The 26,138-nt window shown below is 43.7% G+C and overlaps 3 protein-coding genes and 1 pseudogene across 4 annotated transcripts; 3 read left to right on the forward strand and 1 right to left on the reverse strand.

The window, feature by feature from the left end:
* Nucleotides 1-426: 426 nt before the first annotated feature.
* Nucleotides 427-7,713, forward strand: LOC136485592 (tip elongation aberrant protein 3-like). The gene is made up of 17 exons (XM_066482441.1): nt 427-641; nt 1,466-1,729; nt 2,271-2,413; nt 3,273-3,351; nt 3,443-3,601; nt 3,715-3,792; nt 3,862-3,966; nt 4,527-4,593; nt 4,705-4,766; nt 4,849-4,988; nt 5,247-5,373; nt 5,450-5,564; nt 5,712-5,800; nt 6,221-6,304; nt 6,465-7,232; nt 7,328-7,387; nt 7,499-7,713. The coding sequence occupies exons 3-17, from the start codon at nt 2,367-2,369 to the stop codon at nt 7,577-7,579; spliced, it is 2,061 nt and encodes a 686-aa protein (XP_066338538.1). The 5' UTR covers nt 427-641; nt 1,466-1,729; nt 2,271-2,366; the 3' UTR covers nt 7,580-7,713.
* A 3,055-nt stretch (nt 7,714-10,768) lies between these two features.
* LOC136485593 (peptide chain release factor APG3, chloroplastic-like) lies at nt 10,769-15,279 on the forward strand. 2 transcript variants are annotated; one of them, XM_066482442.1, is made up of 15 exons: nt 10,769-11,053; nt 11,356-11,412; nt 11,754-11,834; nt 11,963-12,020; nt 12,103-12,206; nt 12,365-12,416; nt 12,568-12,617; nt 13,202-13,267; nt 13,343-13,507; nt 13,596-13,668; nt 13,768-13,900; nt 14,163-14,220; nt 14,516-14,563; nt 14,692-14,775; nt 14,899-15,279. In XM_066482442.1, the coding sequence occupies exons 1-15, from the start codon at nt 10,916-10,918 to the stop codon at nt 14,968-14,970; spliced, it is 1,239 nt and encodes a 412-aa protein (XP_066338539.1). In that variant the 5' UTR covers nt 10,769-10,915; the 3' UTR covers nt 14,971-15,279. The 2 variants fall into 2 exon arrangements, with proteins under 2 accessions (XP_066338539.1, XP_066338540.1); XM_066482443.1 differs by lacking the exon at nt 10,769-11,053 and having other exon boundaries at nt 11,377-11,408.
* Nucleotides 15,280-16,997: 1,718 nt separating this feature from the next.
* On the forward strand, nt 16,998-17,366 carry LOC136489513 (rapid alkalinization factor-like). Its single transcript, XM_066486126.1, has one exon. It carries the CDS (start codon nt 16,998-17,000, stop codon nt 17,364-17,366), a length of 369 nt encoding a protein of 122 aa, XP_066342223.1.
* A 1,214-nt stretch (nt 17,367-18,580) lies between these two features.
* On the reverse strand, nt 18,581-20,474 carry LOC136485595 (alkylated DNA repair protein ALKBH8 homolog; annotated as a pseudogene).
* Nucleotides 20,475-26,138: the final 5,664 nt, after the last annotated feature.

Here is a 26,138-nt window from a genome sequence, read left to right on the forward strand (position 1 = left end):
CGGTTTCTTCCTCCGTGCAGCATCGCGCAGGTCGCTCTGCTCGTGCTTGCGACTCCTCGCCGCCGGGGACCTGAGTTTAAGGAAGAAGCGGGGGTCCAGGGGTCTGGGACGAGCTCGCCGGTAGCTGGGGCGGCCGCCCCACCCCGCCGCTAGGGTGGCTCCGCCAGTGACTACTACTACACCAGTGCACCATTTATCCTCGAAAAAAAAGGAGATGGAGATCCATCTGAGATAATGCACGCATTAAACATGAGAGGGGAGAGGCCAATGGCCAACAGTAAAGTGAATCACCTTTGGCCCTTTGCCATGGTTGTTGGCTGTTGCAGCTGCTGCCTGCCTGCAGCAGTGTATCACTATCACACGCATCAACGGCAAAAACTTTTCACGCCGCCTGCGCGCAGGACCCGCAGGCACACAAGAGGCTTTCTTCCCCTCAGAGTCCAGGCACTCCCTCCCTCGCAGCTCTGGGAGAAGTCAATGTCACTGGACGATCCACGCTCCTCAGCTACTGTCCTGCGCCGCTCACACTCCTCGTCCTCGAGCTCTCACACTCACTGGCACTGCACATCACATTCACGCCGGAGGCTGCCTGGAGCTGCTCTTGTTCTTCCTGCTCATCTTTCTTCTTGCTCATCCAAGAAGTGAGTAGGCCGGCTCTTTGCTCGATTTACTTATTAACGGTTAGTATTTTTTGTGCTTACTTTGATGTGCTTGTCATTCTTGGCAATGCCAATGGAACTTCTTGATAAGCCAAAAAAACCTTTTTTTTTTCCTAAGAAAAAGAGGAAGAAGAGAGGCAGAAACAAAATAAAAGGAACTTGTTGGGCTTGTTTTCTTTGCTCTCCAATCCTGGCGAGATGACACATGTTTCTTGATTTTTTTTTTGAGAACTCACATGTTTCTTGATTTGTTTTCGTTGTTGCTCCATGCAATGGTTCCCTGGGCCCGAAGTCCGTGTCCCCTTTTTTCCCCTCAGTATCTGCGACTGTTTTGATGTCTTCCTGTTCTTGCCCAAGTCCCAAAGGCAGGAGAAATTTACAGATCTAGGACTCTAAACAACGAGCTTCGTAAATATAGGACTTCAAACATCGTCTTCATAAAAATAACTCTCGAAACGTTGACTTCTTGATTTCCATGACATTTGGTGTATTAAGACTCTTTTCTCATCTAAATATATGTGTTTGTTCTCCAAAGTGACCATTTTACCCTTATGGTCTTCCTTATCGTTGATCGTTTCATCTGCCCGATGTTCCATCTGTCCGATCCCTTGTTCATGTAAATTCATGCTTTAATTAATATGCGATGGAACTTGATTAGAACAAATTTATGGTTTCCTGAGATGAACTTGTTTATGTTAAAATCGTGGATTTGTTATTGCATACGGGTCATTTTGGTTAATTTTTGTTATATATGAACTGTGCATTTTATGGTGACCAAGTCTGAACTGCCTGTGACTGCATTTCAGGTTCAGAACTCGATCATCTATGGTGTCCAATGATATTTGTGAATCCCGATGGAGTGAAACTTGTGAAACATATATCATAGTATTTTAAACCTGCTGCATATTTGTGAGGAACGTTAATCTAGGCAAGCCAGCCAAGGCGGCGGCCGGCCAGCCAGCCAGCCGGCGGCGGACAGTCAGCCTGCCCTTGGCGGCTGGCGGCCAGCCCAGGCACAGCCAGGCGCTGGACTGCTGGAGGCTTTTAAATCACCGTCTAAATGACAGAAGGTAAAAGGGTCGTTTTTAGGAACAAATACATGTATTTAAATGAGAAAATAGTCTTCATACACCAAATGTTATGGAAATCAACGAGCCAACGTTTTGAGAGTTATTTTTACGAAGACATTATTTGAAGTCCTATATTTATGAAGCGCATGGTTGGGAGCCCTACATTTATACTACCTCCGTTTTCATCGAATTTGTACTGTAGCAACTGTGACCGTACGTTTTTTTCTGTAAAAAAATTTTAGATACATTAAGTTTTTATATATATATATATATAAAATTTTTTATTAAACATACTTCATTAGTATTATATACATCGAAGTATCTAAGATTTTTTTAGAAAAAAAAAATAGATGATTAAATTTGTTATAATAAAAAATTACTGACAAGTAAACAGCGACCCTTTTTTTTTTAAAGGAAGATTTTGTCCTTTTCTCCCCTTATTTTTTCGACATGGTTTCTCTTTCTCGAGACCAATCCCAACCGCTCCACTGACCCGGCTTCTTTTTCTGCGTTGCGTTTCTTGGCGTCTCCGTGTTTGCAGGTGAGTCACAGGAGATTGCGGCGGTAGGGTTCAGGTTTCAGCCTCTTCTCCGTTTCCGCTTTACGGGGGTGATTGGGAGCTCGAGGCGACGCTGCAATGCCGAAGATGTTTGGTTTCTCTCGGCGCCGGATGAAGCTGGGGAGGTCAGATTTCAGTTCCTATAGCCCATAGATTTCTGCAGTTCTTTGTTGTTTGGCTCGTATCCGTTTTTTGCCCCCCCCTAGTGAGTAGTAGCACTGAACATTGGCAGATATTGTTTTTCTTTAATTTTTTTTGGTTGGTACAAGGTTTAGGAGTTCATATGCGAGAAAAAAGTTGGCGCCTTTTCATGTCATAAAAAGTTTCTAGTTAATAAGACTGGTTTCAGTGAGCCCCAACTGCCTGAGAACAGAGGAGCTGTTCAAAATGTTGAATTTGTTTGTAAATTTCTGGAGATTTTTTAACCTACTAAATGATTTCAGTTCCTAGCCCATTTTTTGCAGAGTTCTTCCTTGCTTGGCTCGTTTCCGATTTGTATTTTTTTTTTCCTAGTAAGTAGTCGTATTGAACATTGGTAGATATTGTTTTTCTTTTTTGTTGGCACAAGGTTTAGGAGTTCATATGCGAGAAAAAAAAGTTGCCACCTCTTCATGTCAAAAAGGGGAAATTGTTCATTGGCGTGTTCATTGGCGTGTTCTAGTTAATAAGACTGGTTTCAGTGAGCCACTGAGCCCCAAAAGCCTGAGAACAGAGGAGCTGTTAAAGATGTTGAACTTGTTTGTAAATTTCTGGAGATTATTTAACCTACTTTTGATTCTTTCTGAAAACCTAGAAATCAGTCTTGTGTCTATATAGTACAAATGACTCAGTGTTGAAATTTGGTTACTGTGGTGAGCTTGATCTTTACTGTTTAGATTCATTTCTTTCAAGTTATAACCATAAGCTTGTCAAGTGCCTCGTTCTCTGCATTTGCTCTGTTTCCTCTCAAAGTCTCATCTATTCATTGTCACATGACTTCTGCAGGTTGAAGGGTCATCTACATGATCATTTCCATGCCTCTCGAAGCCCTTCTCGGACCACCAAGCGTTTCAGTCACCCCAATGTGCGCCTTCTGGTTCAGTTGTTTCACATTGGTTATCTTATTCTGCTGTAGCGATGAATTCTAAGTTTATTGGCTCATGGGATTTGTTCAGGGAGAGGATCCATTGACTACCTCAGTGAGTGGTCGTCCCGATGACCTTGCTTGGTGCTGCTCATCTGATACTTTTGATATCAACGGACGTGCTTTTGAGAGCTCAGAGAACTGGGCTGTGCTGTCAACAGAGGGCGACAAACCAGTTCCTCGTTTTGATGTAAGTAACCATATTAAAATTCCTTTCTGTTTGTAACAAATATTTCAAGTCTGTACTCCTCATCAGTATTCTGAAGTATCTGCATCTCATTCTTCGGGTTTGGGTGTAAACAGCATGCAGCAGCCATGGTAGGGAGCAAAATGGTAGTATTTGGTGGCGATTCTGGTCAGTGTTTGCTAGATGATACTAAGGTAATGGTGTGAATGCTATTCTAGTAAAGAGACATCTTCTTGATCTCTCATCTTCTATGTATCCTTCAGATATTGAGCTTAGACAAGCTTACCTGGGATTCTGTTGCTCCTAAAGTTCGACCATCATCAAATGGAGGTTCTCTGAAATTGAGGCCATGCAAAGGTCATTGTCTGGTATAGTTCTTGGTGCCCATTCTGACTAGTTAGTTCTTCATTTCTGTTTCTCAGCAGTAGTCTTGTACTTAATTACTAATTGATGTGTGCTTGGTCTAGAAGTCTCTACTGACAAAGGTCCATCATCTATGATTTTACTGGAATTTGTATTTATCAGAAAGATAAAATCGATCCCCAATTTTCGACCTTCTGTAACGCTGCAACCAAAATTCGGATATAGCCCAGCTGCCACACGGGGCAAGCCCACTTGTGCATAGCAACCTAATACTCTCTTAGGCTTTGGTCCTAGCTTCATGTAAGAGTTTTATTTTTAACCCAGAGGTGCCATGTTTGGAGCACGATGGTTTATAAGCTCACCTGAGCCTATTTAGACAGTTAGGATACCAAGATGAAACACTAATGGGCCAGGGTACTACACTTCCATAGTCTCCTTGCTGAGGCAATACAAGTTTAAATACAAGGGATAAGGGACAAAGTTCTCTGATTCTAGCTTTGTCTTTCATTACGTTGTAGAACATCTTACCTAGCATTAATCAAGCCTATTTTTCTTTGATATTTAGGTTCCATGGGGAAAGAATGTTATTCTTGTGGGAGGCAAAAGTGATCAGCCTTCTGACAAGATATCAGGTTTGCCTCTACTATTTAATTTTCTGAAGTGCATCAGTACATGTTGTTATCTGATTCTCTGCAAAACTTCCAACATAAGCAATTAGGAAGTCATCATTTGTTTTACTGCAGTATGGACCTTCAATACAGAGAGTGAACTCTGGTCACATATGGAAGCGAAGGGTGACATTCCGGTAAATATTTGACTGTTGATCTGAATGCCATTTAAAATACCTTTGTAAATGATGGAGACTGTACCCTGATTATTAACCTCAGGTGTCTCGAAGCGGTCATACGGTTATTAGAGCAGGTCCTGTTTTAATTCTCTTCGGAGGTGAAGATGCCAAAGGGAAGAAACTACATGACCTTCATATGTTTGATTTGAAGTCATTAACATGGCTTCCTCTGAATTATAAGTAAGTTATTCTAGTCTAGAACTCAATAATAGTGTGATGTCATTACTAAGGAAAGAAAAGAAAGCATGGAGGCTAATTCGTTTCCTCTTGGACTTTTCACTGTGCTTTAAAATACAAAAAAAATGTTACAGTTATCTACCTATTGAATGCATTTTGAGCCATCCCTGGTTTCTCGCACTAAAACCCCTCAAGGATAGAATCATTATCTTACTTAACTATGCATATTTCTTTTTATTAATTCAAAGTTCATTGTTTTAGGGGTGCTGGACCTTCCCCAAGATCAAATCATGTAGCTGCACTTTATGATGATAGAATTCTATTGATTTTTGGAGGTCAGTCGAAGTCCAAGACCCTGAATGATATTCATGCTCTAGACTTTGAAACAGTAAGTACTGTTGTGCTACTTTATTGGTTTTGCTTGTTAACAGCTTGCTGAAAATTTGATGTCCTTATATTGTTAGATGGTATGGTCAAGGGTCAAAACCCATGGTCATCATCCATCACCTCGAGCAGGTTGCTGTGGAGCTCTTTGTGGGACTAAATGGTATATTGCAGGGGGTGGAAGCAAGAAAAAACGTAAGCTCCATCCTTTCACATTGTTTCTATATCATGGCAGATTAGTGACTCAGTTCCATTTATTAATAGTATGTATGTTTCCTTATAAGAATTTATAATTTTGCTACTATGGATGGGCAATATCTAACAGAAAAAAAAATACCTCAGGGCATCCTGAAACATGGGTCTTCGATGTCCTCGAATCCAAATGGTCTGTTTGTGTAGTGCCTCCTAGTTCCTCAATCACTACAAAGAAAGTAAGTATAATTCTTGCTTGACTTCACCTTTCATATTAAGTGACTAGCAACTCGCAATGAATTCACCTTTCGAGCACTCATGATTAGAAAGTGGATACAGTTTCTTTTATTTAAGATTTATGCCATCCTGAAAATCTTGAGCACTGCATAGTTCATATTATAAGATCCCTCCAAATATGTAATACCTATTGCATATGCATAGATAAAAGGCTTCAAATTACTTTTCAAACATCTATCTTTGTAATAGTTATTCATGGGAATTGTACTTCAATGGTGGACATTTGAATTACTATAACTTTAATATGCTGCCCATTATAGCAGAGAAAAGAGTCCTCATAGGAAGAATCCATGAGATTTATGTTTATTTATGTGTTAACCATTTCTCTAGTTGCTGCACAATTGAACTCAAAACTTTTGCAGGGTTTCAGCATGGTTCCATTGTACTACAGGGACAAGATTGTGCTTGTTGCTTTTGGAGGGAACAAAAAGGAACCATCTGACAAGGTGAAGGAACTGAACTTCATTGCAAAATGGAAGCTTCATTTTTGTGACATTATTTCAGGATTAATTATTTTGTTTTCGCATTTTATAAATAGAAACACCAGGAACATTTCTGTGATCAATTTCAGTATTGATAAATTGACATTACTTTGTGTTTTTGAAGGTTGAAGTACTAGTGGTGCTGCAAAACGAGCACTGTTTCAGTTGGCGATCTGCACCTGAGGTGGAACCCTTACTGTATGACGACTCTCCTCCAAGCTCAAGGGAACTTGCTGACCACCTCAACAATTGCGCACCTCTGTACTCTACTAGCTCCGTAGCGAGGAGCAGTCTTGCCACCACAGCGGAAAACTCATCCGGGAGGAAATCCCTCCCTGATTCACTGCTACAGAATTCAAATCCCGGGAGCTCATCGCTCCGCAGGCAGTTTTGTCAGGAAGAGGACTGCAGCCTGGCCCAAAAACTGCAGAAACCAATCGACGACGACAGATACAAGGACGCCGACGATTGTTCTGAACTACCCTCAATCGCAAACCAAAAACCACGCAACGACACGCGTCAGTCCCCAGATGTTTATGCTAAAGCGAGGAGGCTGGGCAGAAGCTCATCAGACATCAACAATCATCATCAGGACACAAGGATAACCACCCTGATCAGGAGGAACATGGCACTGGAGGAGCAACTCTCAGCCGCACTCGCGAGCAAGGACGAAGCGGAGAAGAACCTTTCCCTGGTCATCGACAGCAAGGATGACCTGGAGAAGAGGTTGGCGGAGAAGGACATGGAGGTCGAGGTGCTGAAGGAGAAGGCGACCGGGTTAGAACTGGCGCAGGAGGAGTCGAACAACCTGTCCAACACCGTCCACGCCGACAACGTGCGGCTGGAGCGCGAAGTGGCCTTCCTAAAGGCCGTCATGGACGAGACCCAGAAGGCGAGAGAATCACCTAGCTATATGTTCCATTTTCGGCTGATACTCTCTGTGATGTTGCCGTACTGATTGACTCGCTTGGTTTCATCCGTGATCAGGAATTGCACTCGACTCGCGGAGTTCTTGCTGGAGAACGCGCAAGGGCATTTCAACTTCAGGTAAAACCTACTACCATTAAGAGCGCCATTGCCTGTTTTTGTTTTCTTTTCATATCGTGTTTGTAGTTGAATTCACTGCCCTGACTTGGCATGCTGACATTGCTCTGCCAGGTTGAAGTCTTCCATCTGAAGCAACGCTTGCAGACGATGGAAGGGAGATCACCTACACCACGAAAGCCTCAGAATCTGTAGAGTGCAGGAGTGTACAGTTTTTGAGCAATCTGTTGTAGATTCAATGTTGTACTGTAATAGGTGCCAGAGCCATTGTGATTTGTAATATTAGATACAAACGTATTTCGCCATTGAGACGTAATTGTGTACAACGAGTTTTGGTCCATGCAAGATGTGTTCATCCACAAGTTCTGAGTTGTTGCTCAGTTCAAGATTTCATTGAAGACCTGACCATTGTCTTCGTGCAGACGTGTAGTTCCCTTTGATATGTGAGCCGGTCTGTGTACTCGCTCTCTCTACCTCAAAATTTGTTGATGAGAAGCCAATAAGCCTGTTTGCTTGTTTGGTTTCAGTAAGGGTTTATCAACTATGGTACAGTATTTTTCTTTCACAACAAGCTAGCACAAGCCAGGCTTATCAGCCCAGAAATCAACCAGAGAACAGGCTGAATATGTCCTCGTGAGTTCTAAAATAAAAAAAAAATCAATGGAGAAGCGCCTCATAAAACATTGTCAAAAATGAAAAGTATTTTTAGTTTGGGTAATGCTGGTAAGCAGGCATCTATCCGTTTGTTGGTGGGCCACGACGCTAGCTCAACTCCTCTTTTCTATCTACTCTTCCTTTCCCATCCCGCGTAGCGCCGCGCCATCGCCTGCAGCCCCGCCAGCCTCAAGCGCAGTCGTGCCCCCACCGCCTCCTCGCTGCTCTGACTCGGCATCGCACCGTCCCCACCCACCTTTCGTGGCGCCCACGCTTGCTCCCTCGCGCCTCAGACCGCCGAACGCCCTTCTTTCGAAATCCGTCTGTCGCCTCCTTGAACTCGATGTGGGTGCCATCTTCTACACTCCTCTGAAAGCTCTAATTTGGTTTTGGTGAATTGATGGAATCCTAAGTGCTAACCTAGTTTATCAAGTGATCATGAGATAGGTAGCACATTCCAAGTGGTGAAGCAAATGAAGATCATAGTATGATAATGATGATGACATGATGATGATCAAGTGCTTGGACTTGGAAAGAAGAAAGAGAAAAATAAAAAGCTCAAGGCAAAGGTATAAACCATATGAGCTATTTTGTTTTGGTGATCAAGACACTTAGAGAGTGTGATCACATTTAGGTTTGATAGCCATACTATTAAGAGGGGTAAAACTCATATCGAAATGCGGTTATCAAAGTGCCACTAGATGCTCTAACTCATTGCATATGCATTTAGGATCTATTGGAATGCTAACACCCTGGAAAATATTTGTGAAAATATGCTAACACATGTGCACAAGGTGATACACTTGGTGGTTGGCACATTTGAGTAAAGGTGAAGAAGTTAGAGGTGAAAAAGAGTTAGTCTTGCTGGTCACTGAGTGACCGGACGCTGGTCTCAGAGGGACCGGCGCGTCCGGTCAAGTGTGGCAGCGAAGACGCTGGTGTCGGTCAAACGACCGGACGCTGGGTCTTGGACTGACCGGACGCTGAGGTCTAGGGTCCGGTCCTGTTGTCGGACAGCACAGGGAAAAGTCACTGAGTGACCGGATGCTTGCAGGGTCCGGTCAAGCATGACCGGACGCGTCCAGTCAAAGAAATCCGTTTCTAGAACCTTACTGGAAACGACCGGACGCTGAAGGCTGAGCGTCCGGTCACTTTATGTGCTGCGTCCGGTCAACAGATGACCGTTGAAATCTGACGAACAGTATTTGAAGCAGGGGACACGTGGTGTGTATCACGTGACCGGACGCTGAGGGCCAGCGTCCGGTTGATCGGACCGGAGCGTCCGGTCACCCCGTGTTGTGCCCAGTGAAGAGGTACAACGGCTTTATTTCGTGGGGGCTTCTATTTAAGTCCCATGGCCGGTTGAAGCTCATACCTTTGACCATTTTCATTAACATAGCAACCTTGTGAGCTTAGCCAAAGCCCTCCCACTCATCTCCAGTATTGATTCATCATCTTTGTGAGATTAGGAGTGAATCCAAGTGCATTGCTTGAGTAATTGCATCTAGAGGCACTTGGTGTTCGTGTTTCGCTGCGGATTTCGCTTGTTACTCTTGGTGGTTGCCACCACCTAGATGGCTTGGAGCAGCGAGAATCGTCGAGCGGAGGTTGGTGATTGTCTCCGGCTCCGATCGTGGTGACTGTGAGGGGTTCTTGACCTTTTCCCAGCGGAGAGCTAAAAGGTACTCTAGTGGATTGCTCGTGGCTTGTGTGATTCTCATCTTGTGTTGGTTGTGCGGCACCCTATTAAGGGTTTAGCGTGTGAAGCCAATTAGCGCGTGAACCTCCAAGTGAGTGAATCACCATAACGAGGACTAGCTTGCCGGCAAGCAAGTGAACCTCGGAAAAAAAATCATTGTGTTCATCATTGATTCCGAGGTGATTGATCTTTATTGTTATTCATCCTTGTGATTGATTGGTTCCTTTATCTATACGACGGTATAACCTTCTTGATCACTCTCTTTATATTACCGCAAACTAGTTATCAAGCTCTTTAGTGTAGCCAGTTGTGAGAGCTTACTTGCTTGGTTAGTGTGGCTCTTTAGTTAGCCTTTGAGAGCACACTAACATAGCTTTTGTGTGAATAGATACCATCTAAACTAGAATTGTGGTAGGTGGCTTGTATTTTGAGTAAGCTAGTGCAACACTTGCTTCGTCTCATAATTGTCTAACCATTTTGTTAAGTGTTGTTATAGAAATTTTTATTAGGCTATTCATCCCCCTCTAGCCATTATGACCTTTCATCCTCGCCCCGAGTTGCTACCTCCGGTGAACTACACACGTTGACGAGCCTCCATTCTCCCAAGCAGCAAATAGATGTTGCGCTGAAAGTACATGTTGCAAGCGTATGTTTCAAGTGTTTCAGATATTTTTCTGAGGTATGTTGCAAGTGTTAGATACGAATGTTGCAAAAATAGATCGGGATGTTGCAATGGTTGTACACGTATGATGCAAGTTTTTGTTCCTAATGTTTCATCTGTTTTTTCTAGATGTATCTTACAAGTGTGTTTATTTGGATATTTTATATGTTTTACACATATGTTTTAAGTGTTTTTCGCGTGTTTTTGCAAGTGTTTCGGATGTATATTTTAAGTATTTCTTCTGCCTTCTCATCTATGGGCCCACCTGCCTTGAGTCGGCCCCACGTGTCATCGTCTTAGTTTTTCTTTTCTCTTCACGTACCTTATCTTCTTCCCGCGCCCCTCCCAGCCTGCCGTCCCGTGTACACAGTGCCTCCTTCCCGACCTCCCTCCCCGTCGCGCTCCCACTGTGCGCACGCCCTCGCCGTGCTCTCCTCCGGTTGCCCCCCTTCCCCCCGGTTGGTGTTTCTCATCCCCACCTCTCGTGCTCCGCGCCCGCTTCATCGCCTGAACAAAGATGGAGGCCTTCCTCGCCGGCCTCTTCGGGGCGCCTCCACGCGCCGTCCCCGGCCCTCGGGGCACGCTTCTCTCCGGCCTTCCTCTCTTCCACGGCAGGCGCCGCAGACGGCCGTCCTCGTCCGTGGTCTGTATGGCGGTAAGGAAAAAAAAACCCTTCCTTTTCGGCGGTCATCTCCATTTCCTGATGCACCGGCCATTTCTTGGAGATAGAGAGCGCATGTTGTCACCTACTATAGTGGTTCTGAGCCATTTCCCATTTGGGGGGTCCAATTAATTTATGAAATGGCTTGTTGTCACTTACCCTGAATTTTTGTTCACGGTGAAGCTGAACTGAACATTGTGTGCTTTAGTAGCTGAAAATCCTAGTTTTCGCACTAGGAACGAATCCATTGTTCATATCATAGCCTCATGATTGTTCATTTTGTGTGCTCTGTGCAGGAGCCCTATCTGATTGCCAAGCTGGATTCTGCGGAGAAGGCCTGGAAAGAAATGTCGGTATGGCTACCTGTTCTGTGTTCACCTTTGGTTCCTTCTTTTTCTTCTATATTATTAGGTTTACCAATAGGCTTATATCGCCATTGTTATTATTGCTCTGAAGTTGCTTGAGTGAAAAATGTATTGTATGAAATTAATTTTAGAACCAATCAGGCTTAACTTAGGTCTGGCTTCAATGCTGTACTAAATCAATTCTCAACTTCTCATTTGTGTCAAGGAAAAGAAAAAGTAACACGTATGTAGGCAATATAAACTGCAATGCTGTAACAATGATATGGAAAAGTTTCAGTTTTGATCTCATCCAAACGGTCATCAGTCTAATGCTTGAGTGTATGCATCAGGTTAGGTTGGCAGATCCTGACATTGTCTCAGATCCAAGCGAATACCAAAAACTTGCGCAGTCTGTTTCTGAACTGGATCAGGTATTTGGCTTACTCACTATGGTATTTAATGTTGGTGTCTACTATCTACTCAATTATACCAGAATTTGAGCTGCTAATTTTATCAAATGACGCATCACCTTTTTTTTTTTTCTGTCAACAATATTTAGGTCGTGACTACATACAAGCAATTCAAGGATTGTGAGAGGCAACTTGAAGAGACAAAAGGTTGGTATGCCTCAGTATTTCTGGTGCCCGTGAGAAAATAATAGACTCTCACTATAGCTTTTTTAACTTTGCAACATCATAGCTCTGGAAAAAGAGAACGAAGATGACCCTGATATGTCAGAGATGATAGCTTCTGAGCTGGAGGCTCTATCTAACCAGCTTGCAGAGCTTGAAGAAAAATTGAAGGTGAATAGGACATAACACTCTGCACAATAGCTACATAAATTCTGGACATTATGTTTAACTTTATGCATTCTACAATGCCAGTTTCTGTATTTTGTTGGAGAAAGTATACATTACACATTTTGATGTGCCTCTCATCCACTCTTATTTCCTCATGTTAGTTACTACTGCTTCCCAGTGATCCTCTAGATTCACGCAACATCTTACTTGAAGGTACTTCTCTCCATTTCTCAGTTGTACATTTCAACTAAGTTATATGGCTGTCCCATGAGTGTTCAACATCTTCTTGTTTTTTTTTTTTTTCAAAAAAGTATTTTTCCCTTCTTGTTTTGAAACTGAGAACTGTATTTCTTCAATTTTGCAGTAAGAGCAGGTGCTGGCGGTGACGAAGCTGGAATTTGGGCTGGTGACCTTGTAGGTAGATGATGATTTTATTCCAATTGAGTGCAATTTAGCAAATGTGATACAGTTGTCTTTCATTTTGTTCAAATAATAGAGTACTAAGCTTGACACACAGACCGTTTATATGGACAATGCCATTGGGCCTCTAGTCCAACTGGTTAGAGCGTCCCGGCGGCACTCCTCAGGTCCTGGGTTCGACTCCCCGTGGGAGCGAATTTCAGGCTGGGGTTAAAAAATCCCCTCGTCTGTCCCACGCCAAAGCACAGGTCTAAGGACCGGCCCGGTCTCACAGGGCGACGGTGCCGCTGTGTAAGGGTGGGGCAGGGGTTTGGTGGTTTTCTGGGCCTGCGTGAAAAGGTCTTCTTCTTAATGCAATGCCTGGGGGTGGTCATACCCTCGCAGGTCCAGTTTATATGGACAATAATCTAGAATAAATAATGAAAGTGCAAGTAGGATTACGTTTTTTTTTGGAATATAAGCTCTTCTTAGTTCATTTTTCTATTCGTATAGCAGCTATACTTCTGATATACTAGTGCATCATATTTGCAATTTTACTCACATAATCCACAACTAAATATGCCAATGGCTTTCTGTAGGTACGCATGTATCAGAAATACTGTGAGCGCAACAATTGGAAGTTTAAGCCAGTTTCTTGCTCAGAAGTATGTACTTGCAACCTTAACCTGACTATTGATTAAGATTTAAGAAAATCACTGCTCACAAGCAGACTCTTTCAGGCAGAAATGGGTGGATACAAGACATATGTAATGGAAGTCAAGGGGAAACAAGTCTATAGTAAATTGAAGTTTGAATCAGGCGTACACCGTGTTCAGCGTGTTCCCCTGACAGAGACTATGGGTCGTGTTCATACGTCAACAGCAACTGTAGCTATTATGCCAGAGGTGGGCCATTTTGATATTTGTGTGAAGTTTTATGACATGAATTCCCTCTTCTTCAGAGATGCCTAATATTGTTTCAATGGCATAGTAGGCTGATGAAGTTGATGTGGTTATTGATCCAAAAGATATTGAGCTTAAAACAGCAAGATCTGGTGGAGCTGGAGGTAATATCACTTGCATATTGTGTTATCTGTACTAGAATACTGGGTTTTCTGTGTTGCTCCCTTATAACTGAGCATCTTCTAACATTTCAATCAATCCAGGGCAGAATGTTAACAAGGTGGAGACGGCTGTTGATCTTATTCACAAGCCTACAGGAATAAGGATATTCTGTACTGAAGAGAGATCACAGCTACAGAACAAAGAGCGGGCATTTCAATTGTTGAGAGCAAAACTGTAAGTTGTTATAGCTATGTATTGCTTTCCAAACTATGAATTACGTTTCTCTCTATTTTTTCTATCACCTCAGTTATTTTGTTTCTAAACATGTTCTTTGATGATAGGACCATAATTACAGTGTAAATTCTGGTTTTAGAAATCTCTTATGCAAAGTAGAGTGAATCTATTTTTTCCAAATTATTTGTACTTAGTATAATACATGGTCATCTTTATGTAATCTTTTTCCATTCCTTATATATATCTACCATAAACTTTACAGTTACGAGATAAAATTAAGGGAGCAACAAGAGGCAATAAGAAACCAGAGGAAATTGCAGGTATGTTGTCAATTCTTTTTAAGGATCGTATCTTCCAAAGGTCATAACTTTGTGTCCAACTGAAAGCAACAGAAAACTGTCTTATAGATGATAAATGCTCAAATTGGATACAGAGTAGCAGAGTAGTAGACATTTACGTGAACAGTATAATATCCAGTTGGAATTCACAAAAATTTAAACAATGACAAGACAACAAAAGCTAGTGCCTTCAGTTTGTGTAGGAAATAGAGTTAGCCCTTATGAAAGATTTTGTCATCCTCTCTGTTCAATGTTACTAATACCTGTTCAACTGAAGGTTGGTACTGGTGCTCGATCTGAGAAGATAAGGACATACAATTACAAGGTAGCAGGACATCCTATCACCTAGAAACTTGTCTTTTCTTTCTCTGTTATTTTTGGGAAGGAGCTCTTCTTATTCTTTATAAATCGCCTCCAATATTTATACAATTTGAGGTCTTTTGCTCACAACAGGATAACAGAGTGACAGACCATCGATTAAAGATGAACTTTGAACTGACCGGCTTCCTTTTAGGAGACATCGAATCGGCTGTTCAGGTATATTACTTGACAAAAAAAGAACAATGCAAATGTGGCAACGTGCAACTATTACAGCAGAGATGATGTAATAACATGAGTCCATCTCTATAACAATCTCATTTGTTATTTAAACATCTACAGTCTTGTGCTACAATGGAGCAGCAGGAGCTCTTGGAGGAAATGGCCAGTTCTGTGGGCGCAGTGAACGTATGATTCAGGCAATTCGGCGTGGAGATCAGGTTATCAGACAAAAAAAAAACGATGAAGATGATTGATAGTTGTACATGAAGAGACTGACAAAAATGAACTCCACATAGGAAATTTTTCTGTAGTCCACATGGTCATGAGTTCATGACTAATGCCATAGAACACACCACATGGTCCTTGACGGCAGCATACTTTTGAGTATTAGAAAATATACATGATATGTACAATTCAACTGCTCCAGTATTCACAGTTTAATGCATTTTAGGTACGATGTTCTGTGAAATTCTTTTGTTCACAATGTATAATTCTTTAAGATTTTTTTTTTTTTTTTTTTTTTTTTTTTTGCAAATATCCATTTATGAAGACAGCTATAGCCATGTGCTAAGTTAAGTAGACTACCAGTTCTCCCTTTCCCCATCCCTGTGTCTTAATGAAAAACGTTGCACATTCTGGCTAACAAATTTACAAAATTGTTTTCACAGTTATCAAAAAGACTTTGTTTTAGGCATTCATAACAAAAATTCAGTTCAGCTTGCAATATAGACAGACTCGCTTTGAGGAGTTGAGCTTGGATTGCAAGTTGACAACCTAGATTTTGTTACTACCAAAATTTCTTACATTTTGAGATGAGCAACAACATCATACTTTTATTATGCTTTTGAGATGAACAACAACAATATACTGCTAGTAGTTATACTAGCTGACACGTGAGATGACTTAGGGCGTGTTTAGTTTAGGCCCTAGGGGCCTGAACAAAATTTGGCCGGTAGGCAAAAATTGGACACCATTTGGTCTATGACCAGGGTTTGGCGTGCCCTGAAAATTTGGCATTGCCCATCTACACTTATAGGTAGCTGATGCGGCAGCCCATGAGTGGTTGCATGCGGTTCGAGATTTTGAGAGTGGACTTCTTTAAATTAAATCAAGATATGTCTTAAACTATGCATCAGATTTACAAACCGTTTTCACCAAATTATTGCTTGCAATTAAATCTACAAAAAAAAAATCTCAGTTAGCTACATTTCAACCAAAAAACAATTGACTGACATATGAATCCCACATGCCATATCATACATAGAGTTTTGGGGGAATCCCTTATGTCCCATTAAAAAAGATAGCAATGCTATGTGTGCCTCTGGAAAAGATCAGTGGTCTTCAGCGCCACTGCTCTAACTTTTTTGTGCCCTCCATGCCACTGCCGTCAGTTTAGGCTCTAACGCCATCAAACTGCAGGTGTGAAAAGTCAAAAATACCCTTACGTCTAAATATGTCATTAAATTTTTTAACCATCTTAACGACTTCAAATGAAAAAACTCAAAATTAGAAATTTGTAGATCTCGTCGAGATCTCATCGAGATCTATAATTTTCATATAAAAATTATCTTCATTTAATTTCACAAAAAAATGATTTGATATGATTAATATATCTTAGAAAAATCATATCTTTTTTTTTCGCGGAATTAAATGAAGATAATTTTTATATGAAAATTATAGATCTCGACGAGATATACAACTTTCTAGTTTTGAGTTTTTTCATTTGAAGTCATTAAAATACTCAAAAAAATTAATGACATATTTAGACATAAGGGTATTTTCGACTTTTCACACCTGTAGTTTGATGGCGTTAGAGCCTAAACTGATGGCAGTGGCATGGAGGGCACAAAAAAAATTGGAGCAGTGACGCTGAACACACAGGGCATTGCGATCTTTTTTAATGGCACATAAAGAATTCCCCTAGAGTTTTCGCATGGCTCCAATCTAGACACATACTTTTGCTCTTAAATTTTAGCATAGCCAAACTGCGGCTTGGCCATGAACAAAACACTTACTATTCCTGTTTTGGCATGCCTCCAGCTCTGGCATAGCCAAATTTAGACATAGCCAAATTTTGACAGGTCCTTTGGGGTTACCAACCAAACAGCCCCATAATAGCCCTTGCAGAGACAAGCTCTCATAACACGCTGAGCCTCGCCTTGTCCGTCCACCCCCATTCACCACCGGCATTTCGCCGAGCACCACGTCCACCCGCCGCCATGGCTGCTGCCAAGCCCCTCGTCGTCATCATCGCCTTCCTCCTCGCTGCCACTGCCGCCGTCCCCTTGCCTGACGGTGGTGGGGAGCTCCCTCCGTTCACGCTCCTCCCGGCTGACCGCGCTGCCGCTGGGTGCCGCGGGTCCGTGGGCATGTGCCCGGCGAGCGATGAGGTACGGGGCCTCGGCAAGGGAGCAGGGGCTTCCACCATGTCGGCCGATTCTGAACGGGTCCGGCGGCGGGTACATCACCAACAGCGCGACAGCGTGCCGTGCTCGCGCCGCGGTGCCAGCTACTACAACTGCCGGCCCGGCGCCCAGGCTAACCCCTACAGCCGCTCCTGCTCCCGCATCAAGCACTGCCACGGTTGAAGCCATGGTTCCTCTTCGCCATCCAAAGAACTCTCTGTACTGCGTGTTTTCTTGTACCGGCAAGGTGCCACAAGCTCTTCTGCCCTTGTATCAGCAATGTTTAGGGCCTGTTTAGACACCAAGAGCTAATTGTTAGCTAGCTAAAAATAGCAAAAATTAGCCCTAGCCCATCCAACAGGGGCTTGTCCAAACATCTAACTAGCTGTTAGCCAATTGGCTAACCTTATACTAGCCCTAGCCATCTAAACAGGCCCTTAAATATGTTATAATGTCAAAAAAAAGATTGTGGTCCAAGGCATAAGATACCGGAATTTTGTTGTTGTTTGACTAGTTCTTGCTAGTATAGAACTATATACGATGCTGCTTTAAAAATTCATGGTTTTCATGCCATTGATGCCCGCCTGCGTCCATCACCCAGATTTCCTGTTAGGCACATTGAAGCTGGGGATAGAACTCAATACCTGCTTCTGTTTGGTCTGCCAAATATTGTGGCTGTTCTAATATGGATATATCTTCATGTGTCTGTCCCTGGTTGGCACACGCAGCAGTGGCGGAGCGTGCATGTAAATCAAGGGGGGGCTAATTAGTAGTTGGTTTCAGTTCGTGTTGCTGTCTGTCATATGCTGCAGCAGTGTTGCTGCAAGCACTGGCCTCATTCAATACATAATCTGCATTCTAGTGTTTGCACTGGGAGAAAAACTTATGACATCCAGACTCTGAAGGACATAAATCCATGTGAGGAAGGACCAGGCAGGGGGGTGGGGGGTGGGTGGGGGTGGGTGGGGGGCATTGCCCAGGTTCGCCAGTGTGCAGCATGATGCTCATTCATCAAGAGTTTGATATTTCTCACCTGAACCAACCAAGTGATGTGCTCATTCTCCCTGGTTTGGCACCTGGAAGGAAGACGTGTGAACTTCATTTTTCTCCTGAAACAAAAGGATCACGTGTTTGTTCATTTTCAATTTAGGACTTGTATTAGTTGGACTACTTCTGGCATGTGAGTTGTGATCGACCACTCTCCCAACATGCCTGTTATGTGGAATGCTTGTTAGGGAGTGTGAGCCTTGTCTATCAGACAATGTGTTCATGAAATACTTTTATGTTGCTTTGAGGTGCATTTACATACCATGATCGCTTCCAGTGACATTGTTGCAGCAAAAACCCAACTGTAACTCTGTAAGGTTGCTTAATTTCGAAAAGGAGAATAGAGCTTACACGATGCATGGACAATGCTACTGCCTTCTGCCAATAATATCGAGCTTGAGGCAATCAACAATACTCCTCTCATCCAATGATGACTGTCTTTAGCAACAGCATATTACAATTTTCCATGATATAGCTCACCACAAAAAATGACTGCTCTGTAACTGCAAAAGTGGCTTGGAACCACAAACATCTAGCAAATTGTTCACTGTCATGACCAGTTTAGTCTGTAGAAGGAAGGAGTTTTCTCAGTGTAACGGAAGTTCTTCTGTGCTGCTCAAGTTCCCTGCCATCCCAAAGCTGTCTGCCTGGTTTGCGGTCGATCTCATGCTTCCAGAGATACCTTGCATCACCGGACATGAGAACAAGGGAGCCTGGGTTCAGCAAAACGGGGACCTTTGTAGATTCACCGTCCCCTTGCTTCAGGGTGTCAGAGGACACGCTTCCCCTTGTTGGTGCTGCTTGACTGAAGTGCATCACACAAGCTGACTCGAGAGAGACTATTGCAATTCCATCATCAAAGCGCACCAGGTCAACATGAGCACAGATACCCTAGATTCAACAGCAGAACAATAATATTAAGAGCGCAAAAAGAATGCACCCCTTTTCTGAACGATACGTTTTCTTGTGAACACGAGAGAGTTCCGCACCTCACCTGGCTTGTATCTGTTTGCAATCATCTGATCGAAAAATGGCTCCCGCCACAACAAATCTGATGGCAGAGGACATGCATCTTCATCCCCGTTTGTCGCCTCTGCATCAAGACCAACACTGGCGTCACCAACACAGATAGCTTCACGGATAAGTGCAGAAAGTTCGACAGCCCATGAAGGGAGATGCCAAATCTCATTGCCTAAAAAGAAAACGGAGCAAGAAGAACTTAAACATTAAAAACAAAAGACAAGGATGGAAATTCTTTGTATAGTTCGAACTACATTAGGAAGCCTTATGTACAAATTAGGCAGTCTTTATGGCACTACTGAGACATTTGTATCAACTACTGAAAATCCTACCACTGACGAACATTAGGCAGATACTGAAAAGATGAGGGGGGAAAACTTACTTGGTTGTTTGCATCAACAAACCATCCTTCTGCAAAAACCAAGCCATCAGACTTACGATAAGCAATGAGCTATGGTTATTTCTGTTGTTGAGCAATAAGAAACTAGTGCAGAGTTTCTTCTGCATAGGTACTAGGAAGTTTTGCTACTCCTCAACTGGGACATGTAAAAGTTAACCAATCCAGAGATAAGTATAGTAATGGTTCGAGAACAAAAGACTTATTTCAAATTACAATTTAATATAGTTACATATAGCTAGATAATTTTATAATAAGAACTAGTAATACACAGTCAGAGGAAAAAAGGGGATTAAGGTACCTATTGCTAACATTAGTAATTGCACCGCTGGCCGCAGCTGTCTAAGCAGACCCGGTGATTTTAATCATCACAAAGAGAGATGGATCGACCATTAACGAATAAGTAATGTTCTTTCAACATTTATGACTGAAACTAAATTAAACGGAACACGAAGCTAAAAAAAATATCCCCTTTTTGCTCACAAGAAGGAGAAGAAGGCTACAGGAGGTCCCGGCAACCGAGGGCTCACCTCGCTGGATCGCATTGAGGAGGCGCGCCTGCTCATCGCCGGAGAGGAAGGCAGCGCAGAGCCACAGGCCCCTGACCCCAGCCACCGCCTCCCACCTCCAGTGCCCGCGGCCCGCTCCGGGGCTGACAACGGCCGGTGCATCGGAGTCGCTGCCCGACGAGTCACCGAAGGCCTCGCGGAGCGCGTCCCGGCAGGGGGACTCGCCGCCGTCGCCGGCGGCGGCCATGTGGTTTCTCCGGAGAGTCGCTTCGTTAGCAGTACAGGGCGTACAGCACGATTCAACTCGTTTGCAGACCAATTCGGATACCGTGTCCCACGTGGAGTTTACGTAAACATAGCATTACGCTTTCCTCTGTCGAACCAGCTTGGCCTTGGATGCCCGGCCGAGCGAACGAAGAACGTGTTTAGAGTATCGGCGTGGCCAGTGCCCACACGTCCGTCCCTCCAGCGCAGACTGTCCCAATCTGCCATAGTCTCGCCCCACGCGCGCACTCCATCTTCTATATCTGCGTCTACTTGTTATTCTCTAGACCCGCTCCTCTCCGCGCGAGCAACACTCGAGAGCTGAGACTCGGCGTGCCCCCGATTGGAGCACCCGTCCGCCCACCCCAGCACCCCATCTGTAGCCCCCTGGCGTGCCGCGCGCATCGTCCTCCTATCCCCGGCTAATGTCCAAACAACATAAAACACTTACAACATGACAAAAAATTTGAATGCAACATATGTATGAAAACAAATAAAAACACTTAGAACATATACTTGCAACATGTGTGTAGAACACATGAAACATTAAAAAAAATAACACTTGCAACTTGCAACATAGAACCACATGCTGTAACATAAGATTGAAACAGCTGAAACATTTTGGAACATGCTGTTGCAACATATGTATGAAACATATGCAACATCCAGATGAAACATTTTGAATAAACGCTTACAACATATGCAATATATGCAGCATCCCTCGATATACTTTTGCAACATCAAAATAGAACAATTGCAACATATATCTAAAACTCTGAAACAAAACATAGGGGAGGAGAAGGCTGGGGCTGGTCGATTCCAGCCGCCAGGGTCGGAGCCGGCAGCGAGCGGCGGAGCACGAGCACCACTGCCACTAGTAGCAGCAGGCTTGGCTCGGCCGGGTGGGCACACTAGCACCCGCGCGCGCACCACCGTCACCAGCACCGGTCTTGGCTCGGCCGGGCAGACAGCGCACACGATGGGAGGGGGCGAGAAGCTCTCGCAATGGGGAGAGCGAGCGAGCAACACTGGATGGGGCACGCGGCAACAGCGAGGTAGAGTGGCATCCGCATTCGGGACGGTACGGACAGAGTGGCAGCCGCAAGGCGATGTGGTGGAGAGGAGAGCGAGCGAAAGGGATAAGAAAGTTTTCTCTTCTTTTTTTATAGAATGTTTTGGGGCGAGGGCGAGTGGATGGCAGCAACAAAGCTATTATCAAGGAGGGACTTCAGCGAGAGTTCGCTGATCTGCACAATGCGCAGCATGGATCACGGCGCAAGTGGTGACATTCTGCCCAATTGGGGAAAAAACATGTTTATCATTTAGCCATTCTGTTTGGGGGGACTGGAAGAGGATTATGGAGGGCCCGTGGATTTTCACTGATGCGCTTTGAAGTTGAAAGAATTTGATGGCTCCATGGCTATATCTTCTGTGCTGTTCAAGATGGGAATGGGCTGGGTCGACCCATTGGGTCATTGGCCTAACCCACAAGAGGTAAGGCCATTGGGCCATGCGAGTAGTCCTTAAATTTGAAATGGGTCAAAAGAGCTAGAACTTGATGAGTCATTGGGTAACACGGGTTGACCCACGAGCGTACCTTCGTCTGTGGGATCTATCCATCTGCACTCCACCAGGGAGACCCGGCACTGGCTGTGGGTTAGGGTTTGGAGTCAACGGGGGTGGCGCCAACGGTGGCTACCTCTAGAGCTCCCTGTTGGTTGGCTAGATCCCCTCTTGTTCATCCTCTCCCTTGAAAGAAGTGTCTACAAGAAGTCAAGAACCCACCATGGCAGTCATTGCTGAGTGTAATCCCTGTGTGCAAGATTAATTATTGGTGTATTAGGATAGTAGTCAATTAGGCGCATGATCACTGCATGATTTTGCCTGTGTCAGCTTGACCAAAGGGCATGATTTGTTTCCTTGTAATTGCTTACTTAAGCAAAGTAGCGGAGTATGAAAACAGTGCCAAGCTGAAAACACCAAAATGTGATCATGTCAACTGTGTTTGCGCGTGAGTTTTGTCATGGCCGTAACCTTGCCGACTGAAAGGTCCTAATATGGCTAGAGGGGGTTGAATAGTCTATTTAAAAATCTACAAACTAACTAGAGCAATTTGATTAGTATGACAAATAGCGAAATACAAATTTGCTCTAGCTCTACAAGGGTTGCAAGCTACATATCCAACAATTCTAGTTACAATGATTACTAGACACATAATTTACTAAGTCGCTACTCACTGAGAGCTCTCACACTTGCTACAATAAAGAGCTCCACTAGATGAACTTAAGCAACAAAGCAAGCTCCCAATTCTAGCTACACTAAAGAGCTTGCTACAACTAGTTTGCGGGAATGTAAATGAGTAAGTAAGGTGATTATACCGCCGCGTAGAGGAGTGAACCAATCACAAGATGAATACCAATTCAATCACCGGAAGAATACTAAAAAAGGCAAGAGACAACCAATTTTTCTTCCGAGATTCACGTGCTTGCCGGCACGCTAGTCCCCGTTGTGTCGACCAACACTTGGTGATTCGGCGTCTAAGAGGTGTTGCACGAACCTCGTCCACACAATTGGACACCGCAAGAAACTATCCACAAGTGAGGTAACTCAATGACACGAGCAATCCACTAGAGTTATCTTTTGACACTCCGCCAGGGAAGGCACAAGACCCCTCACAATCACCATGATTGGAGCTGGAGATAATCACCAACCTCTGCTCGATGATCCTCGTTGCTCCAAGACGTCTAGGTGGTGACAATCACCAAGAGTAATAACTGAATCACACAGCGAAACACGAACACCAAGTGCCTCTAGATGCAATCACTCAAGCAATGCACTTGGATTCTCTCCCAATCTCACAAAGATGATGAATCAATAATGGAGATGAGTGGGAGGGCTTTGGCTAAGCTCACAAGGTTGCTATGTCAATGCAAATGGCCAAGAGAGAGAGAGCTAGAGCCGGCCACATGCCTTTAAATAGAGCCTCCAACGAAATAGAGCCGTTAGGCTATCACTGCAGCCCCAACTCGAGGCGACCGAATGCGTCGGTCAGGTTGATCGGACGCTGGACCCCTGCGTCTGGTCGCCTGATGATCGCCATGTGTCATCAGCTTCAAATGCTGAGCGCCTGATACTTAACGGCTAGTTTGCTTCGCGCCACGTGTTAAAGTTGCGACCGGACGCGCTGCTCAAAGTGACCGGACGCTCCATCACTGGAGTCCGGTCGTTTCTAGTAAGGTTCCATAGACGTTTTTTCGTGACCTGGCGCGTCAGGTCACGCCCGACCGGACTCACCCAGCGTCCGATCACGCACCCTCTTCTCTGTGCGCTGCCACATCAGTAGGATCGGACAATGAATAGTGTTCAGACAGAGTCCGATCGCCTGCGTCCGGTCTCAGGCCAAGAGTAGCCTGAGCACACCACTAATTTTATAATTGACCGTACGCTGCTCCACCGAGTCCGGTCACCACATGGCCAGCGTCTGGTCACTGTTTCGCAGTGAAAAACACCTCCTTTACTTCACTAACTTCTCCACCCTTGCTCAAGTGTGCCAACCACCAAGTGTGTCACCTTGTGCACGTGTGTTAGCATATTTTCACAAATATTTTCAAGGATGTTAGCTTTCCACTAGATCCTAAATGCATATGCAATGAGTTAGAGCATCTAGTGGCACTATGATAACTGCATTTCAATACGAGTTTCACTCCTCTTAATAGTATGGCTATCGATCCTAAATGTGATCACACTCGCTAAGTGTCTCGATCACTAAACCGAAAAATTCCTATCAATTTTCACCTTTGCCTTAAGCTTTTTGTTTTTCTCTTTCTTCTTTTCAAAGTCCAAGCACTTGATCATCACCATGGCATTACCATCATCATGTCATGATCTTCATTTGTTTCACCACTTGGAATATGCCACCTATCTAATAATCACTTTGATAAACTAGGTTAGCACTTAGGGTTTCATCAATTCACCAAAACCAAACTAGAGTTTTTAATCTTTCCCTTTTTGGTAATTGATGACAACCCTTACATAAAGATATAAATTGAAATCTAATTGAATCCATGTTGCTTGCCCAAGCATATTTACCATGTGTAAAAGGATATAGACAAGTTTCATGAATTCCATATGGTAGAAATTGCTCCCCCTACAAAAGTGCTAAGAGTTTGAATTGTAGCTTGGACATATGCTTAGATAGGAAATATAGGAGACAATGTCTACCAAATGATGCTAAGGTATAAAAGATGGACCTTTGAAGCGCGATACCAATCGGAGTGCACCAATATACCATCCTTAGCACCATTAGTAACTAGACATACATAAAAACTAGAATATCCCATGAGATCAACATTAGAAGCAAGGGTCTAGTTTCCATGAATATAAGTCTAGTTTCTTAACCTATGCATGCTAGTTTTTTTACTTCATCATTCAAACCTACAACTAGCATACACCACACAAGCATGGATATTGAAATTTAAAACTTGTGCCATATAAGCAAATATATGAAATGCACATTCAGATGCTCCCCCTATAATGGGAATAGAGATCCCGATCTTCCGTCAGGTACAGGTAACTATCGTTGTGGCGGAGACACACCAATCCGGCTTCAGATCGAAAGATCAAACCCTGCAATCTTAGCACCACAACTCCTCTAGTTATCAACCGAGACACGTATCCGGTTGATCTCGCCAAGAAGACTAATCCTTGCTTGCGCAACAAAGAACACAAGCAAGAACAAAAAAGAAAGCAACCAAATTGACGATGAATGATTAATATCATGAAGTTGGGGTCTCACAAACCGATGAACGATGAAACTGTTCTTAACAGATTAATCTAAGCAAAACCCAACCCCTAATGGAGGGGTTACGGCTGTTTATGAAGACTCTAGGGTCATGTAAGACCCCTGCGCCCCCTAATAGGCCCAAACACGATACACGGTCCATCGGACCAAATGACGGTGTCGCAGCACACTGGCATATTATAGATGCTACCTTGTTTTGATGATTTCCGTTGATTCTAAAGGGCTTTTGATGTGAGACCACTTGAATTGGCTTCCTTATCAAATTAGATTTCCAACCATATGTGGATCATCGAAAACAGAGTCTGGATGCGTCTTGGGTGACCAGTTTAAGGCAGACTGGTCCTAGAGGCCGAGGCAGACTCGAAATCATGTTGGACTGGGCCTCCGGTTTTTGTTGAACGTCCTTACTGGTCATCAATGCCTCCACCTCTTCCTCTAAGTCCCTCATGACCCTCTCTAATGTTCCTAAGCAAGATAACATCATTAGGTAATAGTCTATTCTCAAAAGTATGAAAAGGATCGTTTAAGAACGAGCTCACCTCTAAATTGAGTTGACGCATTTGAGCCCGGGTTATTGGACCATGCATGACGGTTGGAGGATCAACGAGTACATCTGAAGGAGTGATGTCCTCATCATCGACTATGGGACGAATGCAAAACACTCAAAACTAGGGGAGAAATGTGAACCTGATGGTATACCTTAGCTCTGATACCACTTAATGGGAACGGGTCCCGATCTTCTATCAGGTACATGTAACTATCATTGTGGAGAACAATGACACACCGATCTAACTTCAGATCGAAAGATCGAACCCTACAATCTTAGCACCATAACTCCTCTGGTTATCAACCGAGACACATATCCGGTTGACCTTACCAAGAAGGCTAATCTTTGCTTGCGCAACGAAAAACACAAG

The sequence above is a fragment of the Miscanthus floridulus genome, chromosome 10, assembly GCF_019320115.1.
Source record: "Miscanthus floridulus cultivar M001 chromosome 10, ASM1932011v1, whole genome shotgun sequence".
Lineage (NCBI taxonomy): Eukaryota > Viridiplantae > Streptophyta > Magnoliopsida > Poales > Poaceae > Miscanthus > Miscanthus floridulus.